At 40.7% G+C, this 25,038-nt stretch overlaps 1 protein-coding gene across 2 annotated transcripts in view; it reads left to right on the forward strand.

The window, feature by feature from the left end:
• DCLK1 (doublecortin like kinase 1) overlaps positions 1 to 25,038 on the forward strand; it is a gene marked incomplete at its 3' end in the record, with an annotated part of 248,547 nt that overhangs the window by 159,502 nt on the left and 64,007 nt on the right. For both annotated transcript variants that reach the window (XM_082013947.1, XM_082013948.1), the window contains exon 4: positions 12,756 to 12,872. In XM_082013947.1, the coding sequence (XP_081870073.1) occupies positions 12,756 to 12,872 (117 nt within the window). The remainder of the gene's footprint in view (positions 1 to 12,755; positions 12,873 to 25,038) is intronic.

Below are 25,038 nucleotides of genomic sequence, written 5' to 3' on the forward strand. Positions count from 1 at the left end.
GTGTTTCAGTTTGTGCCCAATGCCTCTGGTCTTGCTACAAGTGAAAAGAGAGCCTGGCTTTTTCTTCTTTATACCCTCTCTTTGGATATTCTTTCCCAGAATCTCAAGTTAGGCTGACTGTTCTGTAACTCCCAGTTTTCTGTTTTATCCCATTTTTAAAGATTGGCACTTGGTTTGACTTTCCTAGTCTCTTGGAACTTTACTTATCCTTTACAATTCTCAAAAAACAGAGTCTGGTAGCTCAGAGATTCTCTCAGGTGTGTCCCTAAATATTCTTCATATCTAACTAATTTGAAAATGTTATCTAAGGACTCTGTCTAGCCTGTTCTGTTCTTAGTGTGTCTTGTCTTCTAATCCCACTGTTGCTAAGGTTTTGCTATCTGCCTGATTGCAGTTAGTCTTTTTAATGTAAATTGAAACAAACAAACAAATTAAACAGTTGGCTTCTCATATTCATCTGTTTTTAATGGATAGTTTATATTTGTACATCCTTTTTTTGTACAAGACTCCTTGCTGATCTAACCAATTAGCTGTGCAAGTCCCATGGGAATTTGGTTTGTGCATAACCATGGTGACTATAATCTTTATCCCAGTATAGTGTATTTTGTTTCTTTGAGGAAAAAAAAGGATTTTAAAACTTAATATTGCACAATAAAGTTGTTAAACTGATAAGTGCATTATAAATATGCAGCTTTGCTTCAGAAAAAGCATCAGAGCAGAAATAAAGAGGACATTCAGTTTAAATACATATTTTCTCCCTCAGCACAAATCAGTTCCATGGAAAAATCTGTAACTTTAGGAGACCTGGTTAAAATGTGTTAAAAGTTAACTGTTTTGAATGGATGTTTCTCAGTAATACCTCTAGCTGATGCTTTCCATGTGAAGTCAATGTTCTGCAAACAGGGACTTTTTACTTTTCTAACCGTTGAAAGGACTTGAGCATGTAAACTTGCAAAAGAGCCATTTGAAATGGAAGATGGTTGAAAACAAGTGATACTCTTCAGACAGCAAGCAGTAGTACCAAAAACCCAGAATTTGTTGGACTGCAACATTGTCACTCTTAGGCTGGAATAAAAAAAAAATATGATGGAATGCCTGTGTACTTGATGCTTACGATGATGTTAATATTTACCATATGGATTGGATAGGAGGTCTGTTTATTCTCAAAGTAAAGAACAAGATGATTTTTAGTAGGTAATATGACAAATATTACCTCTTTGTGCTGAAGAGGAAAGCAAGCCGTTGATCTTGCTGAACAGAAGAGTTAAGAACTAATGAATTTCTACCATCGTCTCATTTCGTCTCCAACTGCATGAATAAAACAATGCCAAGAAAAATGCCATCCAAATTGTGCAGATAAAGTAAGGTACTTCAGTGATTAATTTTTCCCCTGACTTCACCAGGGGTATTTGAGGGATATCTGCTGTGAAAGTATAGGCCTGGTAAACAAACCTTTTTCACAGAAAGTAAAAGAAAGCCATAAGCAAAGGCAGGACGCATGTCTTTGTTTCATGAAGAATAATGCTGAGACCATAAATAGAAATAATGTAATTGTTTGCAGTTGTAATCAGTTGTGTCATCTTAACCAAGCTAAAAGTAACTTTCTGATATTTTGGTCAGTACAACTAGTGTGGTAAACCTGCAGAAGTAGGGGGAGGGTTCTGAATATAGGGGCAAAGTAATGAACATTTTTATCAGCATCAGAACAGCTTGGGTGAAGTATATTGAGCAAACAGTGATAATTAAAATATCTGGACATGAAGCAGAGTATGTGGCAAGGCACACAAGACATACAGGTTAAAGATTACATGTGTGCTTGCAGTGTGTTTTAGTTAATGACAAAATTTCTTTTTCAATTTGGTCTTCAAGTTTTGTGAAAGTAATTTCTGATAATGCAATTTCAGTTTAAAAAATTAATATTTTACACATGTAAATTCATTCACATGGATTCAGTAGGAAATATTTCAGGTTCATTTACGCAAGCAGGTTTGGAAGAAGTCTTCTAATTTTAGCTGCCTACAAATGCAGAGTTGGAAAATAATTAGATATTGTGCCTTGTCACAGAAGCTGTTGCAGTGATGAAAAATGTTTTTTAGCTCCAAAAATGTTTTTGCGTGTCCAACGAAGCTGGTGAGGGGCCTAGAGCACAAGGCTTCTGAGAAGCGTCTGAGGGAACTGGGATTGTTTAGCTTGGAGAAAAGGAGGCTCAGGGGAGACCTTATCACTCTCTACAACTACTTGAACGGAGGTTGTAGTGAGGTGGGTGTTGGTCTCTTCTCCCAAGCAACAAGTGATAGGACTAGGGGAAACAGCTTCAAGTTGCGCCAGGGGAGGTTTAGATTAGATATTAGGAAAAAATTCTTCACTGAAAGGGTTATCAAGCATTGGAACAGGCTGCCCAGGGAAGTGAGTCACCATCCCCATCCCCGGAGGTATTTGAAAGACATGTAAATGTGGTGCTTAGGGACATGGTTTAGTGGTGGATTTGGCAGTGCTAGGTTAATGGTTGGACTTGATGACCTTAAAGGTCTTTTCCAACCTAAATGATTCTATGATTTCATGAACACCTTATTATCACTGCTGTGGGGTGCAATTTTTCATGATAGCAGATTCCTTCTCTGTTGAAAAGTAAAATTCAACATCATAATGTTTGTATAGCCGAAATATTAACATGGAGGTTTGTGTGAGATGAATCTGACAAAAAGGTTAGCACTTGGAGAAGGCAGGAAGATAAAATTAGACATACACAGTAAGATCATGAAATACAGAAAAAATCTTGCGTTATTGTTTGTACTGAGTTAAAAGAGCCCATCCCCATTCAAAGATACTGCTTCTAATTAGGGTATGTTCATCAGTATTCAAAATCTATAATTTCTATCTCGTCATTCATGAGAAAGATTCATCTTTTCTCACTTCCATGTTCCTAAGATAAGTCACAGAAATCAACATGTTCCATCGACTGTAGAAGGACCATGGGATGAATAGTTGATGCGTATGCATCATATTTTTGGCTATCTAGTACTAGATGAGTTCAATCCTGCCAACAGTTTCTTCAAGTTATGTAGACAGGAGCATGTTTGCAGATAAAGTAGGAAATACTTGAAGCGATGTTTTGATTATACATATATCTATTTACCTTTTTAGAAAAACTTTCTGGGCGACTTCACTGACTTTAGAAACAAATAGGGACTTTGAAATTTATACATTAGAGCAGAATGAGATATTAGTGATAATACATGAATTCACGAATACCTTCCCTGTTTCTAACTTACAAGGCATTTTTGGAGTAGTACATACATCTGAAAGCATTTTTAGGTTGGGTGAAACTATTTGGGTTCCTAATAGCTTTCAAGATTCTATATTTTATTGACTTGAATAAGGCATAGGTGGCTTTAATTGCTTGTATTTTATTGTGTGTAGTGTACATCAATGCTGCTAGAGAGGATGGTACCATTTCCCTTTTGCTGAAGAGAGTGAAACTTAGTTCTGCAAACAGAAGATTTCTGGTTTTAATTGAAGGCATGAATGCAACAGAAAAGTAAAATCTTATTAGCTGCATTAAGAATTAGCAACATGGAACAAATTACTCTTAATATTAAAAACTGAAATCGGTACTGCATTTGGGGTAATGATCTATTGGTTGGCCTGAGGATATTGCTAGTGAGGCTAATGTCTTTAAGCAGTGGTAAAATGTACCAGCCTAAGGCTTACAGTAAAGTGGCTTACCAACGACCACAGACATCCTTGATCTTCCCTCTTTGCTTATCTGTAGGATACAGCTGTTGCTGAAACCAAGTTAAATGTTCTTGTCTTAGAGAAACAGATCGGCAGGGATACTGAAGAAAAAAAAAATCTATCCCTTACACACAGACCTCAAAAAAAAGAAAAACACAGCAGAGAGCGATATTTTAGCCCAGAAAGAACTTATGAAGGCCATACAGTCAACTTCTGAGTAGCTGACAAGTAAGCCTTTTTGATCTCCTGGTAATATAGATAACTTTTCACAGTTTTCTTTAGAAAAACATTTAATTTGTTCACTTTATGACACATTTATTGCAGATTAGTTACTCTCTGCTGCTTTCCTGCCATTGTAAAATCTAATGAACATAGAAACTAATGAAACATTTTGGAAATGGAACATCACAGGGCTGGAGACTGGAGGCGTTATGATTCTGCATGTTAGCATCCCTTAATTACCTCATGCTTACATTTTATACATTTGACAACGGGAAGAATCAAGAGCTCACAAGTAAATATGTTGGGGTTCCTCCTAAGTGTACCAGTTCCTACTACTGTGCAATTTCAGGAACTTCATGTTCCTTATCTTGTCCCTACATTGTCTCAATAATGTAAAATTGTAGCCTTGGGATATTTCCTCTTTTTTTCTCAGCCTTATTGTTAATGTCCATTAAATGCCTCAGACGTCTGTGGTAGTATTCCATGCCATAAAGGGACTGCAGTGTTACGTTGTTAGTCTCGGTGCCGATAGCCTACTTCTCTCTCCTACTTTGTAGTTCTGTCTGTAGTTATACAACAGAACATCTTATTGCAAGATGTTTTGGCTGGAAAAACATTCTTATTTATCTGGTATTCTGATTTGGAAAGCAATAAAGCCTGTGATCAGACCTTAAAGTTGACCTTCTTTTGCTTCACATTACCATGGATATCATCATTTTGTTCCTTTAATCTTAGTCAGTCAACAGTGAGAGGAAGGACTGGCGCTTCATGATGCATTTCTTTCCTCACCGAATAGACTATAGAAACACCTGGTGTTTCTTCTTGGCTGAGCATGTCCACATGAGTGAGAAAGGCAGTATAGGAGTCAGGAGTTCAGATCTATCTCTGATACAGTTTTGGCATCAAAAGAAAACCAAGGGAAAAAGTGTTCTATCTCATTACCAAGGACCTATTCTAATAACTGTTGTATAGTTATTAGAATACTGTTGATGAGGAGAAGATAAGTATTTATTTCCTTACCAATGTAAATTCTGTATGGAAAATACGGTTTTAAAAAATGAGCATTTTTGGTTTGTTTTCCCTTCCTCTTTATCTACACATAATTTTCCTACAGCAACAGGCAGATTATGGTAATGTCTTAGAGGAGACAAGCAGTGGTTGTGTGGTTACTGAGTGGGATCTTTGCCTGCAGTAAAATTTGATTTTCCAAACTAAATGTGACAACAGAATTGCATGCATAAACTGTTGATGGGATCTGAGACCTATTTGCAACAAGCAGCATGGTCACACTCTGCCTGTGACTGAAAATCCTTTTAGACTCTCTAGCTAGTATTGCCACAGTCTTTGAAGCCATCAGTCGCCTGCCGCTGATGTGTGCAGCACTGAAGGCTTGCCCATATGTTTCTCTGCAGACCGTACTGTAGCCCATGTCATTTATGAACAAACTTGTAAACCCATAGGAAACATGGCACTTGACAAAATTTACCTAGGATTCACAGTGATATTTGAGCAGAGAGAATATATGCTCATTTGAACTATGACTTTTTAAAACTTCGCAACCTGCGAATTATTTTTGAGAGGAAGAAGAAAATTGTGCCAAAAAAGTTCATAACTGATTTTAAAAGTGTTTGTACAAATAGTAAAATAGGGAAAGACTGAAAATTTCTGTGACATAGACTAAAAAGAAGAGGGAGTTGCCCTGACAGCAAATGGTAACACAGCATCCAGGGCTGTGTAAACAGGAGCACAGAATCACAGAATCACAGAATCACTAGGTTGGACAGGACCTTTAAGATCATCAAGTCCAACCATTAATCCAGCACCACCATGTCCCCTAAACCATGTCCTGAAGCGCCACATCCACACGTTTTTTGAACACTTCCAGAGATGGCGACTCCACCACCTCCCTGGGCAGCCTGTTCCAATGCCTGACTACTCTCTCAGTGAAGAAATTTTTCCTAATATCCAATCTAGACCTCCCCTGGCGCAACTTGAGGCCATTCCTCTCACCCTATCACTAGTTACTTGGGAGAAGAGACCAACACCCTTGTCGCCACAACCCCCTTTCAGGTAGTTGTAGAGAGCGATAAGGTCTCCTCTCAGCCTCCTCTTCTCCAGACTAAACAACCCCAGTTCCCTCAGCCGCTCCTCATAAGACTTATGCTCCAGACCCCTCACCAGCTTCGTTGCCCTTCTCTGGACACGCTCCAGCACCTCAACATCCTTCTTGTAGTGAGGGGCCCAAAACTGAACACAGGATTCAAGGTGCGGCCTCACCAGTGCCGAGTACAGGGGCACAATCACTTCCCTACGCCTGCTGGCCACACTATTTCTGATACAGGCCAGGACGCTGTTGGCCTTCTTGGCCACCTGGGCACACTGCCGGCTCATGTTCAGCCGGCTGTCAACCAGCACCCCCAGGTCCCTTTCTGCCAGGCTGCTCTCCAGCCACTCCTCCCCAAGCCTGTAGCATTGCATGGGGTTGTTGTGGCCAAAGTGCAGGACCCGGCACTTGGCCTTATTAAACTTCATACAGTTGGCCTCTGCCCATTGATCCAGCCTGTTCAGATCCCTCTGCAGAGCCCTCCTACCCTCCAGCAGATCAACACTCCCACTCAACTTGGTGTCATCTGCAAACTTACTGAGGGAGCACTCAATTCCCTCATCCAGATCATCAATAAAGATATTGAATAAGACTGGCCCCAGAACCGAGCCCTGGGGAACACCGCTTGTGACCGGCCGCCAGCCGGATTTAACGCCGTTCACCACAACTCTCTGGGCTCGGCCATCCAGCCAGTTCCTCACCCAGCGAAGAGTAAACCTGTCTAAGCCACGAGCCGCCAGTTTCTCCAGGAGAATGCTGTGGGAGACGCTGTCAAAGGCTTTACTAAAGTCCAGGTAGACAACGTCCGCAGCCTTTCCCTCATCCACTAGGCGGGTCACCTGGTCATAGAAGGAGATCAGGTTGGTCAAGCAGGACCTGCCTTTCATGAACCCATGCTGGCTGGGCCTGATCCTTTGGTTGTCCTGCAGATGCCCTGTGAGCACTCTCAAGACCAACCGCTCCATAATCTTCCCTGGTACAGAGCTAGTAGAGACAGGGAAGTAATTAGATCCCTCTACTCAGCACATGTGAGGCCACACCTGGAATACTGTGTCCAGTTTCAAGTCCCCCAGTTCAAGGAAGACATCACTAAAGTGTGATGAGGAGTTGAGGAGGACCATCATGGTGGTGGGGGGCTGGAGCACTTGCCCTATGAGGAGAGTCTTATGGAGCTTGGCTTGCTCAACCTGGAAAAGAGGTGGCTTCAGGGGGACATACCAGCAGCCCCTAGTGCCAATGGGGCAGCATCTCCTCTCCATCAAGAAGATTGAGTCAGGCCCCTCACAGTGATGCATAGTAGGAGGATGAGAGATTGAAATTGAGAATAATTGAAACAAGACTGGATATAAAGAAAAACTTTTTCACTGTGATGGCAGTCAGGCACTGGAACGGGTTTGCCCAGGGAGGCTGTGCAGCCTCCATCATTGGGTATTTTCCAGAAATAAGTGGACAAAGCCCTGAGAATCACAGAATCTCAGAGTGGTTGAGGTTGGAAGGGACCTTGGGAGGTCATATTGTCCAACTTCCCTGCTCAAGCAGGGCCACCTAGAGCAGGTTGCCCAGGAACATGTTCAGACAGCTTTTGAATGTCTCCAAGTATGGAGATTTCACAGCCTCTCTGGGCAATCTGTTCTAGTGCTCAGTCACCCTCACAGTAAAAAAGTTCAGACAGAACCTCCTGTGTTTCAGTTTATGCCCATTGCCTCTTGTCCTGTTACTGGACACTGCTGAAAAGAACCTGGCTCTGTCTTCTTTGCACGCTCCCTTAACGTATTCATATACATTGATAAGATTCCCCCTGAGTCTTCTCTTCTTTAGGCTTACCAGTCCTAGCTCCCTCAGCTTTTCCTCATATGAGAGATGCTCCAGTCCCTTAATCATTCTTATGACCCTTTGTTGGACTCTCTCCAGTATGTTCATGTCTCTCTTCTACTGGGGAGCCCAGAACTGGACTCAGCACTCCAGGTGTGGCCTCACCAGTGCTGAGCAGAGGGAAGGATCACCTCTCTCGATGTGCTGGCAACACTGCTCCTAAAGCAGTCCAGGATACCATTTGCCTTCTTTATAGCAAGGGTGTGTTGCTGGACCATGGTCATCCTGTTGTCCACCAGGACCTCCAGGTCCTCTTCTTCAAAGCTGCTTTCCAGATGGGTGACATCAGCATATATAGATGCCTGGCATTGTTTCTCCCCAGGTGCAGGACTTGAACTTCTCCTTGTTGCACTTCATGAGGTTTCTGTCAGCCCATTTCTCCAGCATGTCAACGTCCCTCTGGATGGCAGCACAACCCTCTGGTGTATCAGCCACTCCTCCCAGTTTTATGTCATCAGCAAACTTGCTGAGGATACACTCTGCCCCATCATACAGATCATTACTGAAGATGCTGAGCAGGACTGGACCCAGTGTTGAGCCCTGGGGTACGCTGCTAGTTACTAGCCTCCAACTAGACTTCATGCCACTGATTACCATCCTCTGGGCCCAGCCATTCAGACATTTTTCAATACACCTTACTGGCTCCTCATCAAGCCCATACATCAACAACCTGTCTATGAGGATCTTATGGGAGACAGCATTGAAAGCCTCACAGAAATCCAGGTAGTAATATCCACTGCTCTCCCCTCGTCTACCAAGCCAGTCATTTCATTGCAGAAGGTTATCAAGTTGGTCAAGCATGACCTCCCTTTGGTGAATCAATGTTGACTACTTCTGAGTATTTTCTTGTCCCTAATGTGGCCTGAAATAATTTTCAGGTTTCATTGCTCTGTCATCTTCCTAGGGATTAATGTGAGGCTGACCTGTCTGTAGTTCCCTGGGTACTCCTTTCTGCCCTTTTTGAAGATAGGAGTGAGATTTGTGGAGTCTTCAGGGACCTATCCCGATCACCATGATCATTCAAAGATTATTGAGAATGACTTTGTGATGACATCAGCCAACTAGCTCAGCACTTGGGGGGTGCATCCCATCAGGTCCCGTGGACCTGTGTATGTGTACCTTGCTTAAGTATTCTCTAATCTGATCCTCTTCCACAAAGGGTAGATCTTCCTTTCTCCAGACTTTCCCTCTGCTTCTGGGATCTGGGATTCCTGAAGGCCAGTATCGCTAGTAAAGACCGAGGCAAAGAACACATTCAGTACTTCAGCCTTTTACATGTTCTGTGTCACCAGGGCCCCTGCCTCATTCAGCAGTGGGTGCGCATTTTCCCTAGTCTTCCTTTTGTTCCATATGTACATAAGGAAGCACTTCTTGTTACCCTTGGTATCTCTCATCAGATTCAATTCCAGCTGGGCTTTGGCTTTCCTAACTGTGTCTCTGTATGCTCAAACTTGCTCTCTATTCCTTCCAGGTTACTTGTCCCTGCTTCCACCTTCTGTATAGTTCCTTTTTATGTTTGAGTTTTGCTGGGAGCAACTTGTTCACCTATGCAGACCTCCTGACATTTTTGACAAACTTCCTACTTGTTGAGATGGACTGTTCTAGAGCTTGGAGGAGGTGATCCTTGAATGTTAATCAGCTCTCTTGGGACCCTCTTCCCTGCAAGGCCTTATCCAATGAGACTCTTGCAAGCAGATCCCTGAAGAGTCCAAAGTCTGCTCTCCTGAAGTCCAAGACTGTGAACTTGCTTTTGCCTTGCTCCATTCTCTCTCAGTCCTGAACTCCACTATGTCATGGTCACTGCAGCCAAGGCTACCTTCAGCCTTCACATCTCCAGTGAGGCCTTCCATTTTTGTGAATGTAAGCAGAACAATTCTCCTCACTAGTTTCTCTATCTTGGATAGATATCTCTATCTTCTCTTGGATCAGGAAGTTATCATTCATGCTCTCCAGGATCCTCCTGATCTGTTTATGCCCTGCAGTGTTGTTCCTCAGGTTGGTTGAAGTGTCCCTCAAGTGGACCAGGACTGTGAATGTGAGGCAATTTCTAGCTTTGAGCAGGAAATTGGACTAGAGATCTTCTCATGTCCAACCTGGATTATCCTATGATCCTGTGATAATTGTTCATTTCTTAAATCATCTTTTGAACATATAATTATCTGTGATTTTGCTTCAGTGGTGAGAGATGTAATGTTCAGCTGGCTGTGAGAGGTGTCTTCCTCATAGGATAATATGCCACTAGTATAGGGATACTCAAATAACAGGCCATGGTCTATATGTAATCCATCAGGACAATTTGCAGACCACTCCTAACATCACCCTTTCTAAGGAGACTGTCAGTAGTGAGGGGTGGTCAAATGCCTTGGTTGGTGCAGCCAGCTGCCAGCCTCCCTCTTTGCAAGAAATGATAGTACCCCTCCATAGCATGTGAGCAGGAGCACTTCTTGCTGGGAGAGAAGGAAGATGGTGACAAGATGTAGTTAGCCTGTGCAGTTAAGGTCATCCACACCTTCCTTGTCCATGTGGGACAGACCTCAGGTGAAGAAGAATAACCTTTTAATAATTATTTTCTTCTAATTTCTGAACATGTTGGGTGAAAATTATATAAGGGCTATCTTGAGTATTGTCCTAGACACCATTATATCAGTAGGATAGAAAAATAACCTGGATGTGCATTTAGTTGCCTCTTCTTTTCTTTTGTACCACTTTCTGCCTGGTCCTTTCTAATACTATGAGGGGAAATACACATCCAAATGCAAAATTGTATCTAACCTCATTCTAACTCTGGGTGTTTATAAGTTATTCAGAGAACTTGAATGAGTATTAATACTTGTAGTAAGGTGAGAGTTAAGGTTAGGGCATAGCATGAATTGCATGAGAGGGATGCAGATAATTGTTTTCTTTACATGCTGGAAAGAGGAAAGCTTTTTACATAGCAAAGTATATTACAGAAAGTAGCTGGGGGACTGTTTTCTTCATGGACTTGTCAGTTTTTCAGCTAAGCAAATTACTACAATTGGTTTAGCTTGACTGGGTCATTCTACTTTAGTCTTTTTGTTTATTGACCATTAGAATATTCAGTTCCCTTCCCAACTGATTCCTGTGAATGGGGCCCACACTGGGATTACGTCTTAGTTTTAGATTACCAAACACGTTGGCTATTAGGGGTTTGGACATTTTAAATCTTTGTTTGCAAAAAAGGTAAAGAACTTATTTGCATTTGACATGTACAGACGGTTTCTAGAGCAGCAGTTTATGCCAATACATCGATGGAAGGTTCCTGCTGTAATTACCTAGTGAAATCTAATTGAAAGCTTTCATCTGATTCCTCCTGTTTTCAGCTGATAATTTCCTCTTACAACAGAGTAAATGTTTTTCTCTGTTTCCACTCATCGTTCAGTATAAAATGAGAATAGTCATCAATGAATCACATAAAATGTCAACAGAAAGAAATTAGCTGCTATTGGGCATTAGGAAGGTGGGAGAGTTTGGGAAGAAAAGCTTCTTTGGGAAAACCAGGGTATTTCTCTGGTCCCCTCTGCTCTCAGCTGTGCTGGATGTTTCCTCAGTAACGCATCAGTTCTTGCTTCCTTCAACAGCTTGACAAAGACAAACAATTAGGGCAGCCAAGAGAAATACACTTCATGACATCATTCTCTGGTGTATATGTTTAAGTTAATTAGTTATGCTCAGTTTTATTTCTTTGTTTCCTAATCTGTCTAAACTATGTTACAGGCTCCACTGATCATCTGTGAAGACTAAATAATGTGCAGGCTTGTACATGGTATTTTATGACTAGAGAGAAAAAAATCTTGTTTATTTCTCTTAACCAATGTTGAGGAACCTTAACCATGGGCGAAAATGTGGAACAGGTCTGATAGAGAACTAAACGTTTATTGATGTATTTTTAAACAAGTGAAGTATACTGACATCATCAGGTGAAGACAGTATAAACATTGCTGCAGACTTCTAATTGTTTATTGGCTAAGAAATGGAAATCCTTTTTTTTTCCCAACTGTCTAATATATCTGGTGATTAATTTAGTATCCATTATGAGTGCAAGACACCAGCACACTAAGTTTTCATCCTCAGGCCAAGAACCATTTTGCAGGCGTAATGCAAGGATGCCTATGGTGCTGTGTGGGTGTATATAAACTCTAACCTGAACATCTTGCAGTGTTCTCAAGTGGGAGGGTAATTTCGCCTCTTCATTGATTTTACTGATGTCTCTTATGAGCAAGTAGTGCCATTTCCCTCAACCTGTGATGAATTGCGTGTGCTATACAATGTGGGCTGTTGATCACCAGAGGATTAAGCAGGAGCAACAAACCTGCTTTACTTTCTTCAAACCTTTCATGAGTGACAGACATCTGCGTCATCTTGCACAGTCTTAACATTTTGATGTATAAATGCAGCCTTCCGGTTCTTCTAGAGGAGACTGCCTAGGTTGACAAAAATGCTTACATTGCATTTGGATCATTTATCAAAAAAAACACTGCATTACTTGTGCTGAAATCTTCAAAAGCAAATAAATTTTATGTGTAGTCTCAGCACTGTTAAATTAAGCTGTCCTAAGTACCTGCAGTAACCATGGCATCTAAAAGTCTGGATTACTGCAGCAGTTCTTTGTCTGGGATGTGGTACATACTGTACTTGGATTTTAATGGAGACATTTATACAGATTTTATATTTTCCCATAAAACTCTTCAAGATGAATGAAAACAAGCGTGGGCTAAATGTTTGTGCTTTTCAGTGCTCTTTCTGCTATAGAAACTTGTGGAATATCTTAATTGCTAATTTATGCCATTTCTTTGTCTTTTAGAATGCCGGGTGGTGAAATCCACTTCCTATACCAAAATAGCTTCAACTTCACGTAGGAGCACAACCAAGAGCCCGGGCCCATCCCGACGCAGCAAGTCTCCTGCTTCTACCAGCTCAGGTAAAGCAAGCAAGAAATCTTTCTTAACAACAGCAACCAATCTGTTTCAATACAACTGGCAATGTGCTTCAAATACCACGTTTCTGTGGAATAACATTGTATGTATGGAACAGTTGATAGTAAAAATTCACTTGTTTTCTCAGTTGCATCTGAGATGAAGTGTCTTCCCAATACAAAATAATTCTTCAGTGTTTTATAAGTCATACTCTGGCATAACCACAGTTCATTTTACTTTATTTTTCGTACATGATTTTGCTGCCAGTACCTGAAGACTGGCAAAAAGAGGTATTCTTTGTACTAGTAACTGAATAAGCACAAGACAGAAAGTAGTCCAAGTTATAGATCGTAGGATCTGTGTCTGCAAAAAGTTGATTTCACAGTCTTTTTTTGTATTTTGTTTCCGAGGGAGTTAAGAGGTAACAGTGAGGAAAGGATAGGTTAAAGACAACGAGGATATTGAGGAAAGGCGGAAAAAGAGTGCAATTACCGATGTGAAGTGCAAAGGTAGCTGAGGAACAAAGAAGTCAGAGTTGACCTAACAAGCCAGTGTACAAGCTGGAGAAGACACAACAAAAAGCTTGGAAAAGTTCTGTCTGAAGGCCTGGCTTTGGCTGCCTTTGCAGCTGCTCCCACTAAATAGTCTATGACTAGTTCCCTCCTGCAAAGTACTTGGTGTGGGCCAGCTGAGTAGACCCAATCCAGCATTTGCATCATTGCTTGTGAGTATGGATTTTGCAAGAGGCAAACATTAGAGCTGTCTGAAAGCCACCTCACTCTTTCTGCTGTAAGTCTTCTGCTAACAAGTAAGTGAACGTTATACTGGGACCTGCATCCAGCACCATGAGGTCTTTATGGAGAAGTGGTGATCAGAATGACCCAGGTGCTTCTAGCTGGTTTCAAAGAGGAGAGGCTCCAGTTGGAACCATATTTTTCACAAGAAGACTAAGCTGAGGGAAAAAGCATTCTTGCTCAGGGAAGGAGGAAAGTGGAAGAGACACAATGAAAGACAGAGGTGTAGACATGGGTAGTAGGGCTGGGAGGCAACGTGCTTCCTACACATCCTAAGAACAGCCTAAGTAGAGAAGCCTGAAAAGAGGTAATGTATCAATTGTGAGGAACAAGCCCAGAGTAGCTCTTTCTTAAACATATATTAAGTAGCTTGCTTTGTAGCTAGGTGGAACAGAGTTAAAGTAAACTTCAGCAAGGAAGGCCCTGTTTGGTGTGTCAATGTTACAGACTGTCTCTGTTTTTTTCTAATGAATATTCATTTGGGAGTACAGGTAATGGACACTGAACTGTATTTGTTCATTTCTGTGTGGAATAACTATCCTGCTGTGCATAGCAAATGTTTCTGCCATGGGACTAGCATTTTTCCAATGTTGACTATGTGATACGTTGTTGGGTTTGGTCCTGAGAGAAGAAGCACAGTTTTTACTTAAACATGCAGGAGGAGTGTAGGTGAGTAAATCTTAATTTCCTGCAGTTCAGTTTTAAAGAGTCTGAGCAAAATAACATTACATGTTCAATCACTGGAAAAGATCAGGAGATTATTTTACAGCTTGTGAAAAAAAAAAGAATGCTTTTATTATGCAAACAATAATAATTAATATATCATTACATTTATAACAAGAAAAGAAACAGTGTAGTGGAAATATTAAAAAGTCAAACCATTTTGGATGGTTCTGTGCTAATAACAGATTTACTCATCTTCAAAACATCACCTGTAAAAGAAAAATTTACAGGAAATAGCCACATACTAGTTTGTCAAAAGATGGTCCATATCCTTGCCTATTTGACAAAAATATTTGGACACTTTCTTAGAGAAAGACATCAGACAAAGCCCTACAGGAATGTAGAGGATGCTGACAGAGCATTCTGTCAACCAGTAGGAGCCTGGGTGAACTGGCTGAAGGGCAGGGCTCAAAGGGTTGTAGTGAATGAGTGTCGTGGTTTAGCCCCAGCCGGCAACTACACACCACGCAGCCGCTCGCTCACTCCCCCACGGTGGGACGGGGGAGAGAATCGGAAGAGTAAAAGTGAGGAAACTCATGGTTTGAGATAAAGACAGTTTAATAAGTAAAGCAAAAGCCGCGCACACAAGCAAAGCAAGACAAAGAATTCATTCACTACTCCCCATGGGCAGGCAGGTGTTCAGCCATCTCCAGGGAAGCAGGGCTCTGTCACACGTAATGGTTTCTTGGGAAGACAGACGCCATAACTCCGAACGTCCCTCCACACCTTCCTCCTTCTTCGTCCCAGCTTTATATACTGAGCATGACGTTGTATGGTATGGAATATCTCCTTGGCCAGCCTGGGTCAGCTGTCGCAGCTGTGTCCCCTCCCAGCTTCCCGTGCACCCCCAGCCTCCTTGCTAGCAGGCCAGCACGAGAAGCTGGACCGTCCTTGACTACTTAGCAACAACTCAAAACATCAGCACCTTATCAACATTTTCTCATCCCAAATCCAAAACATAGCCTCACGCTAGCTTCTATGAAGAAAATTAACTCCACCCTGGCTGAAACCAGGACAATGGGGATCTGGCTGGTGACCGATCGCCAGCAGTGTTCCTCAGGGCTTAATTCTAGGACCAGTTCTGTTCAGTTTTTTTTCAATCATCTGGATACAGGTCTTGAATGCAACATTACAAGTTTGCTGATGATACCAAGATGGGAGGTGCTGTTGACTCTCTTGAGGGACAAGACACCTTGCAGAGGGATCTAGATAGATTGAAGCATTGAGTGATTATTAACGGCATTAAATTCAACAAGAACAAATGTATACAAGTATACAAACACAAGTATAAATTGGCAGAGGAGTGGCTGGAGAGCAGCCCTGCAGAAAGGGATATGGGGGTGCTGGTTGACAGCAGGCTCAATATGAGTCAGCAGTGTGCCCTGGCAGCCAAGAGGGCAACCCACATCCTGGGGTGCATCAAACAGTATGACCTGCCCATCAAAAGGGGTGATTATCCCGATGTATTTAGCATTGGTGTGGCCTCACCTTGAGTACTGCGTGCAGTTCTGGGCCTCACAATTTAAGAAGGATGTTAAGGTACTAGAATGTGTCCAGAGGAGAGCAACAAAGCTGGTGGAAGGACTGGAAGGCATGACCTATGAGTTGCGGCTAAGGACTTTTGGCTTGTTTAGTTTGGAGAAAAGGAAGCTGAGGGGGAATCTCATGGCTCTCTACAGCTTGCTGAAAAGGGGAAGTGGAGAGGGAGGCGCTGATCTCTCCTCCCTGGTATCCAGGCACAGGACATGAGGTTCAGACTTGACATTAGGAAGCATTTCTTTAAGAAGAAAGTGAAATACTGAAACGGGCTTCCTAGAGAGGCTGTCAATGCCCCAAGCCTGTGTTTAACAGGCATTTGGGAAATGCCCTTAATAACATGCTTTAACTTTTGGTCAGCCCTGAAGTGGTCAGGCAGTTGGACTAGATGATTGTTATAGGTCCCTTCCAACCTGTCATAAATTCCATTCTGTTCTCTTCTGTTCTATTCTAACTTGTTACAGCCTAAAAATAGTAAACAATTGAAAATGTTTCTATAGAAATTAATTTTAGTGGAGTCAGTGGATCTGATTTGGCTGTCTGTGCTGCTTGGGTTTGCTTTCTGCAAATAGTGAAGTCAAATTGTGTGAATGTTACAGGAAGCCTATGTCTAACCTTATGTACATGAGCATTTACATCAATATTGCTGTCACAAAAGGAAGCAATATTGTATTAAGTGGACAGTTGCCCTCAAGAATTGTTTTTAGATCACGTAAAACTAAAAACAATCAATGAACAGATTTTTAAAATATGCAATTTGATATTAGACACTGCATTAAAAAAAGTGGAAAAAAGAAGAAACACTAACTTTTAGATATTGTTAGACAAAAAACAAAGTTCTCCCATGAAATGCAGACACTATGTACAGATTTCACTATTCTGCCATCCAGTAGTCCTAAAAGTACTGCCTATTTATTGGAACTATGTACCCATAACAGTAGCAGAATAGAGAAAGTACCAGCTAGTGCACATATGAGCAGATTTTTTTTCCATGTCGTTTAGATTAAACATCTCAGTATTAGAGAATCTCCTAAATGAGTTATGCTTTTGTCATCATGTTGTTACTGCTAAGTGTATATATATGTATTTTTTTTATTCTATGCTTTTAACCTGTTTTCAGTTCATCTTTAAACTATTATTAGGGATTTTTCTTTCATTAGGGATAAACATAAAAAATGCTGAAGGTAAAGAGTAGATTCTTTTCTCAGATCAAAGGTAATATACATATATTCCAAAAAGGAAGGTGTATCATTAAGTGTTCAAAAAACGTGTGGATGTGGCACCTCAGGACATGGTTTAGGGAACATGGTGGCACTGGATTAATGATTGGACTTGATCTTGAAGGTACTTTCCAACCTAGTGATTCTGTGATTCTGTGATTTTTTGAAGAGTTGTATCATAAAAGAAAGTTGAGAAAAATAGGGATAAGGGGCAGGCAGAAAGCATTATTGATAGTATACCCTTGAGAAAAAGCTAAGCGACCTGTATGGAGAAGAACGTGTTGCTAATTAGAAAGAATCCGATTCCTCTTGTTCGATTCTTGCTGCATTTTGAAAAGTCTGCACATTCTTTCTATGCAAAAGGATCAGATGCCTGCCTCAGTCATCAATTCAAGCCCGTATCAAGATAATACACATGGCTAACTACATGGGCCAAAAAAGGGAAGTTATGGGGAAGACTATGTTAAAAAGATGTGAAAATCTCAAAGCTAGATATTAAAACTGATAAAATCCTAAAATGAATGGATATCCTTGAGTTACCTTTAATTCTCTCCTGTGTGCGTCTATAGCATGGTGTAGTCTTTAATTCTTTTTCTTCTCATCCAGCACGGGATAGCTGATCAGGATTAATGGTTTTTAAACTTCATGAAGGTAGACAGTCTGCTTTGGTTTTAGCACTTAAATACCATCCTTAAGAACTGTTTCCCTTTTTTGATACAGAATTTCAAGTGGTAAGTGAATTAAGCCAAACTTTGGCTTGAACCAAATGTTTATAAATGCAATTAAGTTCATGAGTCCTTTCTTCTCAGCAGAGAGTGGTATTGGGTGATGAATTTTCCCAAATTCATCTCAATAGCTTCTGAAGTTGCTTACAGAAATCAAAGGGGTTATTTAAGGGGCTGGGGCACTCTGCTGCTTTTCTTTAATGTCTGTGTCTCATTTTCGCATCTCTAAGTTTAGAGCAATACCATTTTACCAAAACCAGTGCTTTGAAGTTTAGATTCAATAATGTTAACCAACAATTTTTAGAGAAAAAGCTACTTGAAGGCCCTCGCCCCTAATGCACAGAGCTTTCTGTTTCAGTCTCACCTTGTCGTGGTGGTCCCTGACTCTGTGCAGAAGCAGGCAAAGGACCCTGAGTCCTCTCTCTCTCCTTGGTGAGCCCTCAGCCACTGCTCCAGAGAAACATTTCCCTCATCGTCTTGTCTGCTACTGGGGGCAAAGGGCTCTTAGTAACAATTCCAAGGGTCTTAGATAACTTTTACCCTTGGGAGGTGTCTTTCTCCCTCCATTGCCTGTAAAGGCAGCATCCTTGGCGAGCCTGAAAGCCCCATACAGAACCTGCCATAAAAACACTGTCGGGCTCTGTAGGGACATGGCCATGGGAGTAACAGCATGGAAACAACAGGATAAAAAATACCATCCCACGGGCTCGGGGACACACTGCCACAGCAGCATGGAGTAAAGGGTGGAGCTGCGAGTGGAAAGCAGGCTGCAGGGTTGCAGAGAAAGACCCTTAGTGATACCAGAGGCTACACTAGTGCTCAGTGCCACACAGGTCGAAACCTGTACTCTGGTTAACTGAAGACAAGCAAATATGTGTCCGTCTGTAAGGGAATGGGAGACACACACTCCTCACCCTTTCTTGACCTATACAGCAGCAAAAAAGCTGCATCTGCTTTTGCACTATTTCTTGACTTATTTAAATAAGTATGCCTGTCCATAGGTGGTGGTCACCTTTCCTCCATCCTTACTTTTTCCTTTTTCTTTTCTTAACAGAGCATATACTTAACGTGCTTATATTTTCGTGGTAGCCTCCCTGGCTCCTGAGAGCAGATGCATCCTATTTTTATATAAAAGCACAGAATATCTTTTTCTTAAAAGAGTACACGCAAGCTAGGAAGATCTGTGGCAAGGGCTGACTTCTCCGTTATTATATGTTTTGTTCAGTTTTTTATTTACATCTGACTGTTTCAAAACGGTACTGCAAGACAGAAATCTCGCTGCAGGAGCATTGCTTTCTGGTTTTTTACAAATGCATTTGAGGTATTGCCTGCTTCAAAATGCTTTCAGTCTAAATAGAGAAGCAAGGAACAAGGCAAAGAAGAGAAGCAGAGAAATGTAGCGTGACCTCTCAGCAGGCAGAGGGCTGAAGTCTGATTCGAAGTGCAATAGATAATCCTTCCTCTATTTAATTTTCCTGATGTCTTCTTAAAGCCTGTAAAACGCTTTGATGTTTTTTGTTGGCATCATTTGGGAAAGGGCTTCATAAAAGAGACATTGAATTTCGGTGAGACCGTTTATCAGCTTGTTGCTGGTGACTGAAAATTATGAATGTTTGGCGGCTGTTCAATAGCTGTCGGCTTCTGTCCAGCTTCTGATTAACACCATTGGTGGCAGCCTCAGCGCAAGTGAAGAGGTAACAAATTTGAAGAAAGCAGTGCTTACTTCTTCATGATCATTATTTTTAATCAAATCAAGAGCAGCATGAGATGGCCGGAATTATTGTACCCTTGGTCCATTAAATTAAGGAGAGAGACTGCATTCACGTGAACTCTGTTTCAGCCTCTGAAATCCCAACTCTAATTTTCAGGACCTGCTCTCAACAAAAGTAACTACTTTCTTCTTCTTCCGTTTAAGCACCTCCTTCAAAATTATTTCTTTCTCATTTCTCCTCCCCTCTGAGCTATTTCCTATTCTTCTCAAACTATCACCCAAAATATTTCAAATGCTTGAAACTTTATTTGTAACAGCAATTCAGGTTTGATGTTAAGAAGAGTTATTTAAGAGTTTTAGTTATTTACTGTAACAAGTGTCTATTTCAAGAGTAACTGGGTTGATATGTATCTATTCCGAATGACAAAGGGAATGTATGTGAAGAACAGATAGAGTAGGTCGTATTACCAAGGGCTGTGTGGTTGGTTTTTTTTAAATTGCGCCTGGGCAAAGAAATTGTGAAGCTACATGTCAGACTAAAGCCTGATCAAAACTGTAGATTTTCCCTAAAGAAAAAAGTGTTTAGGATATGGAAATTGGATCTTACTGAAGGCTTCTCTAGAGCAGATGCTTGTGCTTTTCTCAGCTAGTTAGGAAAAAAAGAGGTAGATCTCTTCCTCTGCAAGAAGATATGTTTTCATTTAGGTTGATAGTTCATCCCTAGGCCATTATCCAGAAACAACCCTCCTTCAACCACCTGACTCAGGAAGGTCTTTTGGATCCCAAAGGAAGGAACATGACGTACTGTATTCTTTGGCAAAGTCACATGTTTTTATTCACACTGTTATAGGTACTCAGCTGACATATTTTGTAATAAATATGCTGAAGCGATACTTTCCTGAAGCCAAGAGTACAAACCCATGGGAGTGATGGAGTCATCCTACAGACTCAGGGATTTCCAGATTTTTACTTTGATCCTACTTCCTTTTAATTTTTTATTTATAGTGTTTGTATTTTATACTTATCATGAGAAAATTAAGTTTTATAATCTTATAGCTTGTAGTAAAAATCAAGAGTTAGTAAGAGAAACAGATTTGGTTAGACTGAATAGTTTAACCCTCTTAAAGAATTAAAAAGTTAAATGCTGAATGAACAAACTTCCTCAGAGTTGGTACGCCATTCGCATAGGCTGATTTGAGAATCCCAGTCTTTCTAATTAGGCAAATCAGTTCAAAAGAGAGGTTTTCATTAAATCTAACGTACATGTAGATGCTCTCTAGATAGGCATGACATGAAATTAGCAACCAAGATCATAGATATCAGCTGTACTCTGATGAATTGCAGAGGGAAAACAAGAGGCACTTACCCACCTTCTAAGGCTACAAAAAAACCCCAAACTTGTGGATTCTAGGGAATTGTATTTTCAAGAAAGGCTCCTGTCTTCTGATATCTCAGGCATGTCTGCAATATCAACGTGTCTGCAGTGCTTCTCTGCTTGATAGTGCAACACAGCTGACTTCAGGTTGAGGTAGAAGTGCCATCATAGTGGGCACTCCATGGAGATCAGCGTGGGCTGAACCCATGTGGGGTTTACAGTCCCTGCTGAGCTCTGCACTGCTTGGGTTACAGGTTGCAGCTACCACAGGTACTGATGACTTACAGGGACTCAGGTGTCAGTGGCTGCTGGGATGGGAATGTAAACCTGACCTGTGAGTGATCCCTTCTGGTGACATTTCTAATCTGTTGATCTGTTGATGAGGTGAAAGCTCTGTATGGGTCTGTTAAGCCTTGTCTTCAGTAGCAGAAAGATGTTCTTTTTGCATCTGCATAACTTCTTGACATAAACTCTAGCAAAGATTAAATGTAAAAAGGACAGCTTAGCACCAGTTAAAATGAATGCAGTACTGGTTATTTGGGATTTTTGTAAACCAGTTGCGTGCTAAGGTAGAATCAACAAAGCCTTGTCTTTATTGAGGAGTGATAGTGAGCGTGCTTGCTTAATGTGGTGCTCTGGACAAGCTCTTTCCTTTGCAACGGAGGCAAAGATAACAAGATGTATACAAGTAGAATACAAAAGCAGAAGGAATGAAAAGGCAAGGTATGGTTTGTTCCCTAGCTACTTTGTAACTACACAATCTTCTTGAGACAAAAATGTTGTTTTGGTAAGGACAGTGACAAACTACAGTGGTAATTGAAACAAGGTCAAGTACTGATCTCACATCACCATTTTCCAGCTAACAGTTGCTGAATACGAACTACACATGTTGTGTCTTCTGTAAATCGTTTTTTAGTTTTGGTTGTTCTAGTCATGAATAAGTTGTAGCTATGAAAATGCCTGCACCATTCCTTTCCCTTAGTCTTCTCTTTCCTCTTCAGACATACTTTTGTGTTTGAAAGACCACTTTTGTAAACACACGGAGTCATCTCGACATTTTTTATGGAGTACCAGATTCTAACACATCAACAGGCAGTTTTGTAGAAGAGTATGATTTTAATACAGTACAGTGGCACTAGCTGCTTCTCAGGCTGGCACTTGATACTTTAAATTCAGCTTTTCTCACTTTTTCTTTTTGTTGCTTAATAAAAAGATGCCCTATCAAAACACATTTATTGCAATGCCATCAAAGTACTTTTTATTTACAGCATTTTCACGTGTTTATAAACATCCTTATATGAAAACCTATTTTGCATTTATCTCAGTAGATGATGATATCCAGCTTTAGAGTTCTATTTTGTGGGGTTTTCTACCTTCATGTGTGTGCCGGGTGCTGGAAAAAACAAATACAAAGACAAGTTCTTGCCATGCTAGGCATCCTCAGCAAGAGATGGAAAGGAGTTCACAGCTAAGGAAAGGAGTTCACAGCTAAGGAAAGGAGTTCACAGCTAAGAAGTTGCATGTATCTTCTCAGAGCAGCCACAATAATTTTGGTATTGTTTTAGCTTTTTAATACATATTTCACCTGTGAAATTTTGAATGGATAAATCTTTTTCATGAGATGATGGGAGGGTGCTGTGTGTTAAGCTGAAGTCTCTGACCTCTGCCATTTCATGAATAAAAAGTGACAAGAAACCTCTTGCCTCACTCAATAACATGATTAATCTCAACAGTGATTTACCAATTTCATATGTCTTTATCTACATCAGGGTTCCCTGTAGGAACATGTGCTGTATCAGTCAGTGAGAAATGCAGTGCAGATACTGGACAGGAATGCAGTTTCCAACCACAATGCATTCCACCTAGAAATGGATTTTAGGGCGGTTTAGACTATATTCCTGTACTTACCAGGAATGCATTATTATTAAATATTATAGATATTATTTACATATATGTTGCCATGTTATCTGGTCATGAGCTGCATATGTAATATGGTGTGGTGATTGTAAATGGAATTCAGGAAGACAGTCAGAATCAGTCCAGTCTCTTCCTGCCACACAGCAGCTCATATATTTGCAAATTCAGTATAATGACTCACAAGGAACTAGAGTCGGAGGTGGAATGGCCAGCAAGCCATAAACAAAAAGAGAAAAAAGGAGGGCCCTTGGAGTAGACTGCGGAATTATTAGGAATTACCATTTCTTCCCTATTGTGATGTCTGTCTTAAGCACTACATTAAAAATATCAGTAGAAATAGTAATGTATATCTCCAGGTATGCAGAGCATCCTAAAGACAGACAACATGATGTACACAGAGTTCATTTTGCCAGAACTCAAAGTCTAAGTAGACAAATGGTAGAGATGACATGACTTTTCTGGTGTTGTGCAGGTGCATTTAGAGAGCTGGGAACAGAACCCACATCACCCAAGTCCCTGTTCAAGTTTACTCTAATGTAGACTTTGTCTGGCCTTCAGTCATCAGAGTTTATTTACTGGAGTTCTGTGCTTGGAATAAAATCCACCAAAATTGGTAGGTGGGGAGAATTTTGATGATTTTATTTCATCTCCAGCATATCCTAAACCTCTAGGTGTGTGGGTTTGGATTCATCTTGCCTAACTTTAGAAGTCCTCATTGCAGTGGATGCTCCTAGTACATTGTTCATCAGGTCTGTTTTAGGTCGTTGCTGGGGGATGATACAACTCATGTGACGACAGCAACTTGGTTAAAATAAGGTCTAGAAAACTACTTCAGATGTAGAAGCCTACACAGTAGGTACCTAAAGATTGGTAAAGGGAATCTCATCCACAATGTTAACTGTCATGTCTAGAGTTTCCTAAACAGCTCTCCATGGGGACTCCTTGTATGCTCACAAAAATCCTGCTATGCGTTTTAGGTACTTAGCACCTTTGTGTTTTGGATATGGGTAAGGAGGTGAGCAAACTCCACTTAAATCTCCTGAGGGCCTTAATCTGTTAATTGGGCTCTTGATTTCACATGTTACAGATGGCCAACACAACACAACTATCATAATTTTCTTTTTTAAAAAGTGGTGTTGGGGAAAGCTTATCTTAAACGTCCTGGATACTCTGGTGGTGGCGAGTAATTTTTAGGGTTTATAATACTTTGTTTTTTCATCTTAAATAGATACGCATCAACATGGTACATGTGGAAAATACATCAAGACTCAAATACACCATTGCATGTATTTGGTTACACTAGGTAACCTCAAGTCGTCTTCTGGAGAGAATAATTACAACAGTAATTCTAAGAAAAACTATTGTTGAAAGTTATGGGGATGGAGTCAATTTATAAGGAACAGGAACCAGTGCCTAGTGCTACAAGGTTTATTAAAGTGTATCTGTTCTCTTAAATTTTCTCATAATAATAAGACCTAAGAATATCTGCTTGGTTTAAAGAGAAGGCAGAGCACTAGTCTTGTTACTGAGCAATCTTTAGGACTAGCTCCATGAGAATAGTATTAATTTAGTATTAGTTTCTAATTAACATGATATTTTTTTATAAGAAGCCCTTTAAAATATTAGAAATTTGATATTCCAAAAAGCTCATTTTTAATGTCCTCATGTTGCCCTTCCCCTAATTTTTTTCATAAGTATTGATAATAAATTTTATTTTAGTAATTATTGGCCAGACCTATGGGGTGTTTTTGCTGAATACTGCATGAACTTAAGTGAATGTGTCCATATGCATGTGCTCTCCCCAATATACTTAGTACAACAGTTGAATCAGTGCTGATATGTGCAAACCGCTGTCCTCTGTACAAAGAGTATTTGAAGCCTAGATGAGTGGAATGGTTTTCTAGAAAAGCAGCCTATTTAAATGCAATTAGTATCTCTTGTTGTTCCTATGGTTATACAACTATATTGCACCTTTACCTTAAGCAATGCACTGCACAGAGTGATGTTGAGATCTGATCACTCATAACACCTAAGCACTATTAAGTGACCATTATTTATCATGCAGTATGATCTGTTTTATTGATGTGAGTGGTGTGGTAGGGATACGTGCTTCTTCCTTATGTGAGCCCAGTATTAGCCTGTGAGAACAATGTATTATGTAAAAAGTAAG

This window comes from Phaethon aethereus, assembly GCF_964289735.1.
Source record: "Phaethon aethereus genome assembly, chromosome: 1".
In the NCBI taxonomy this organism is placed as follows: Eukaryota; Metazoa; Chordata; class Aves; order Phaethontiformes; family Phaethontidae; genus Phaethon; species Phaethon aethereus.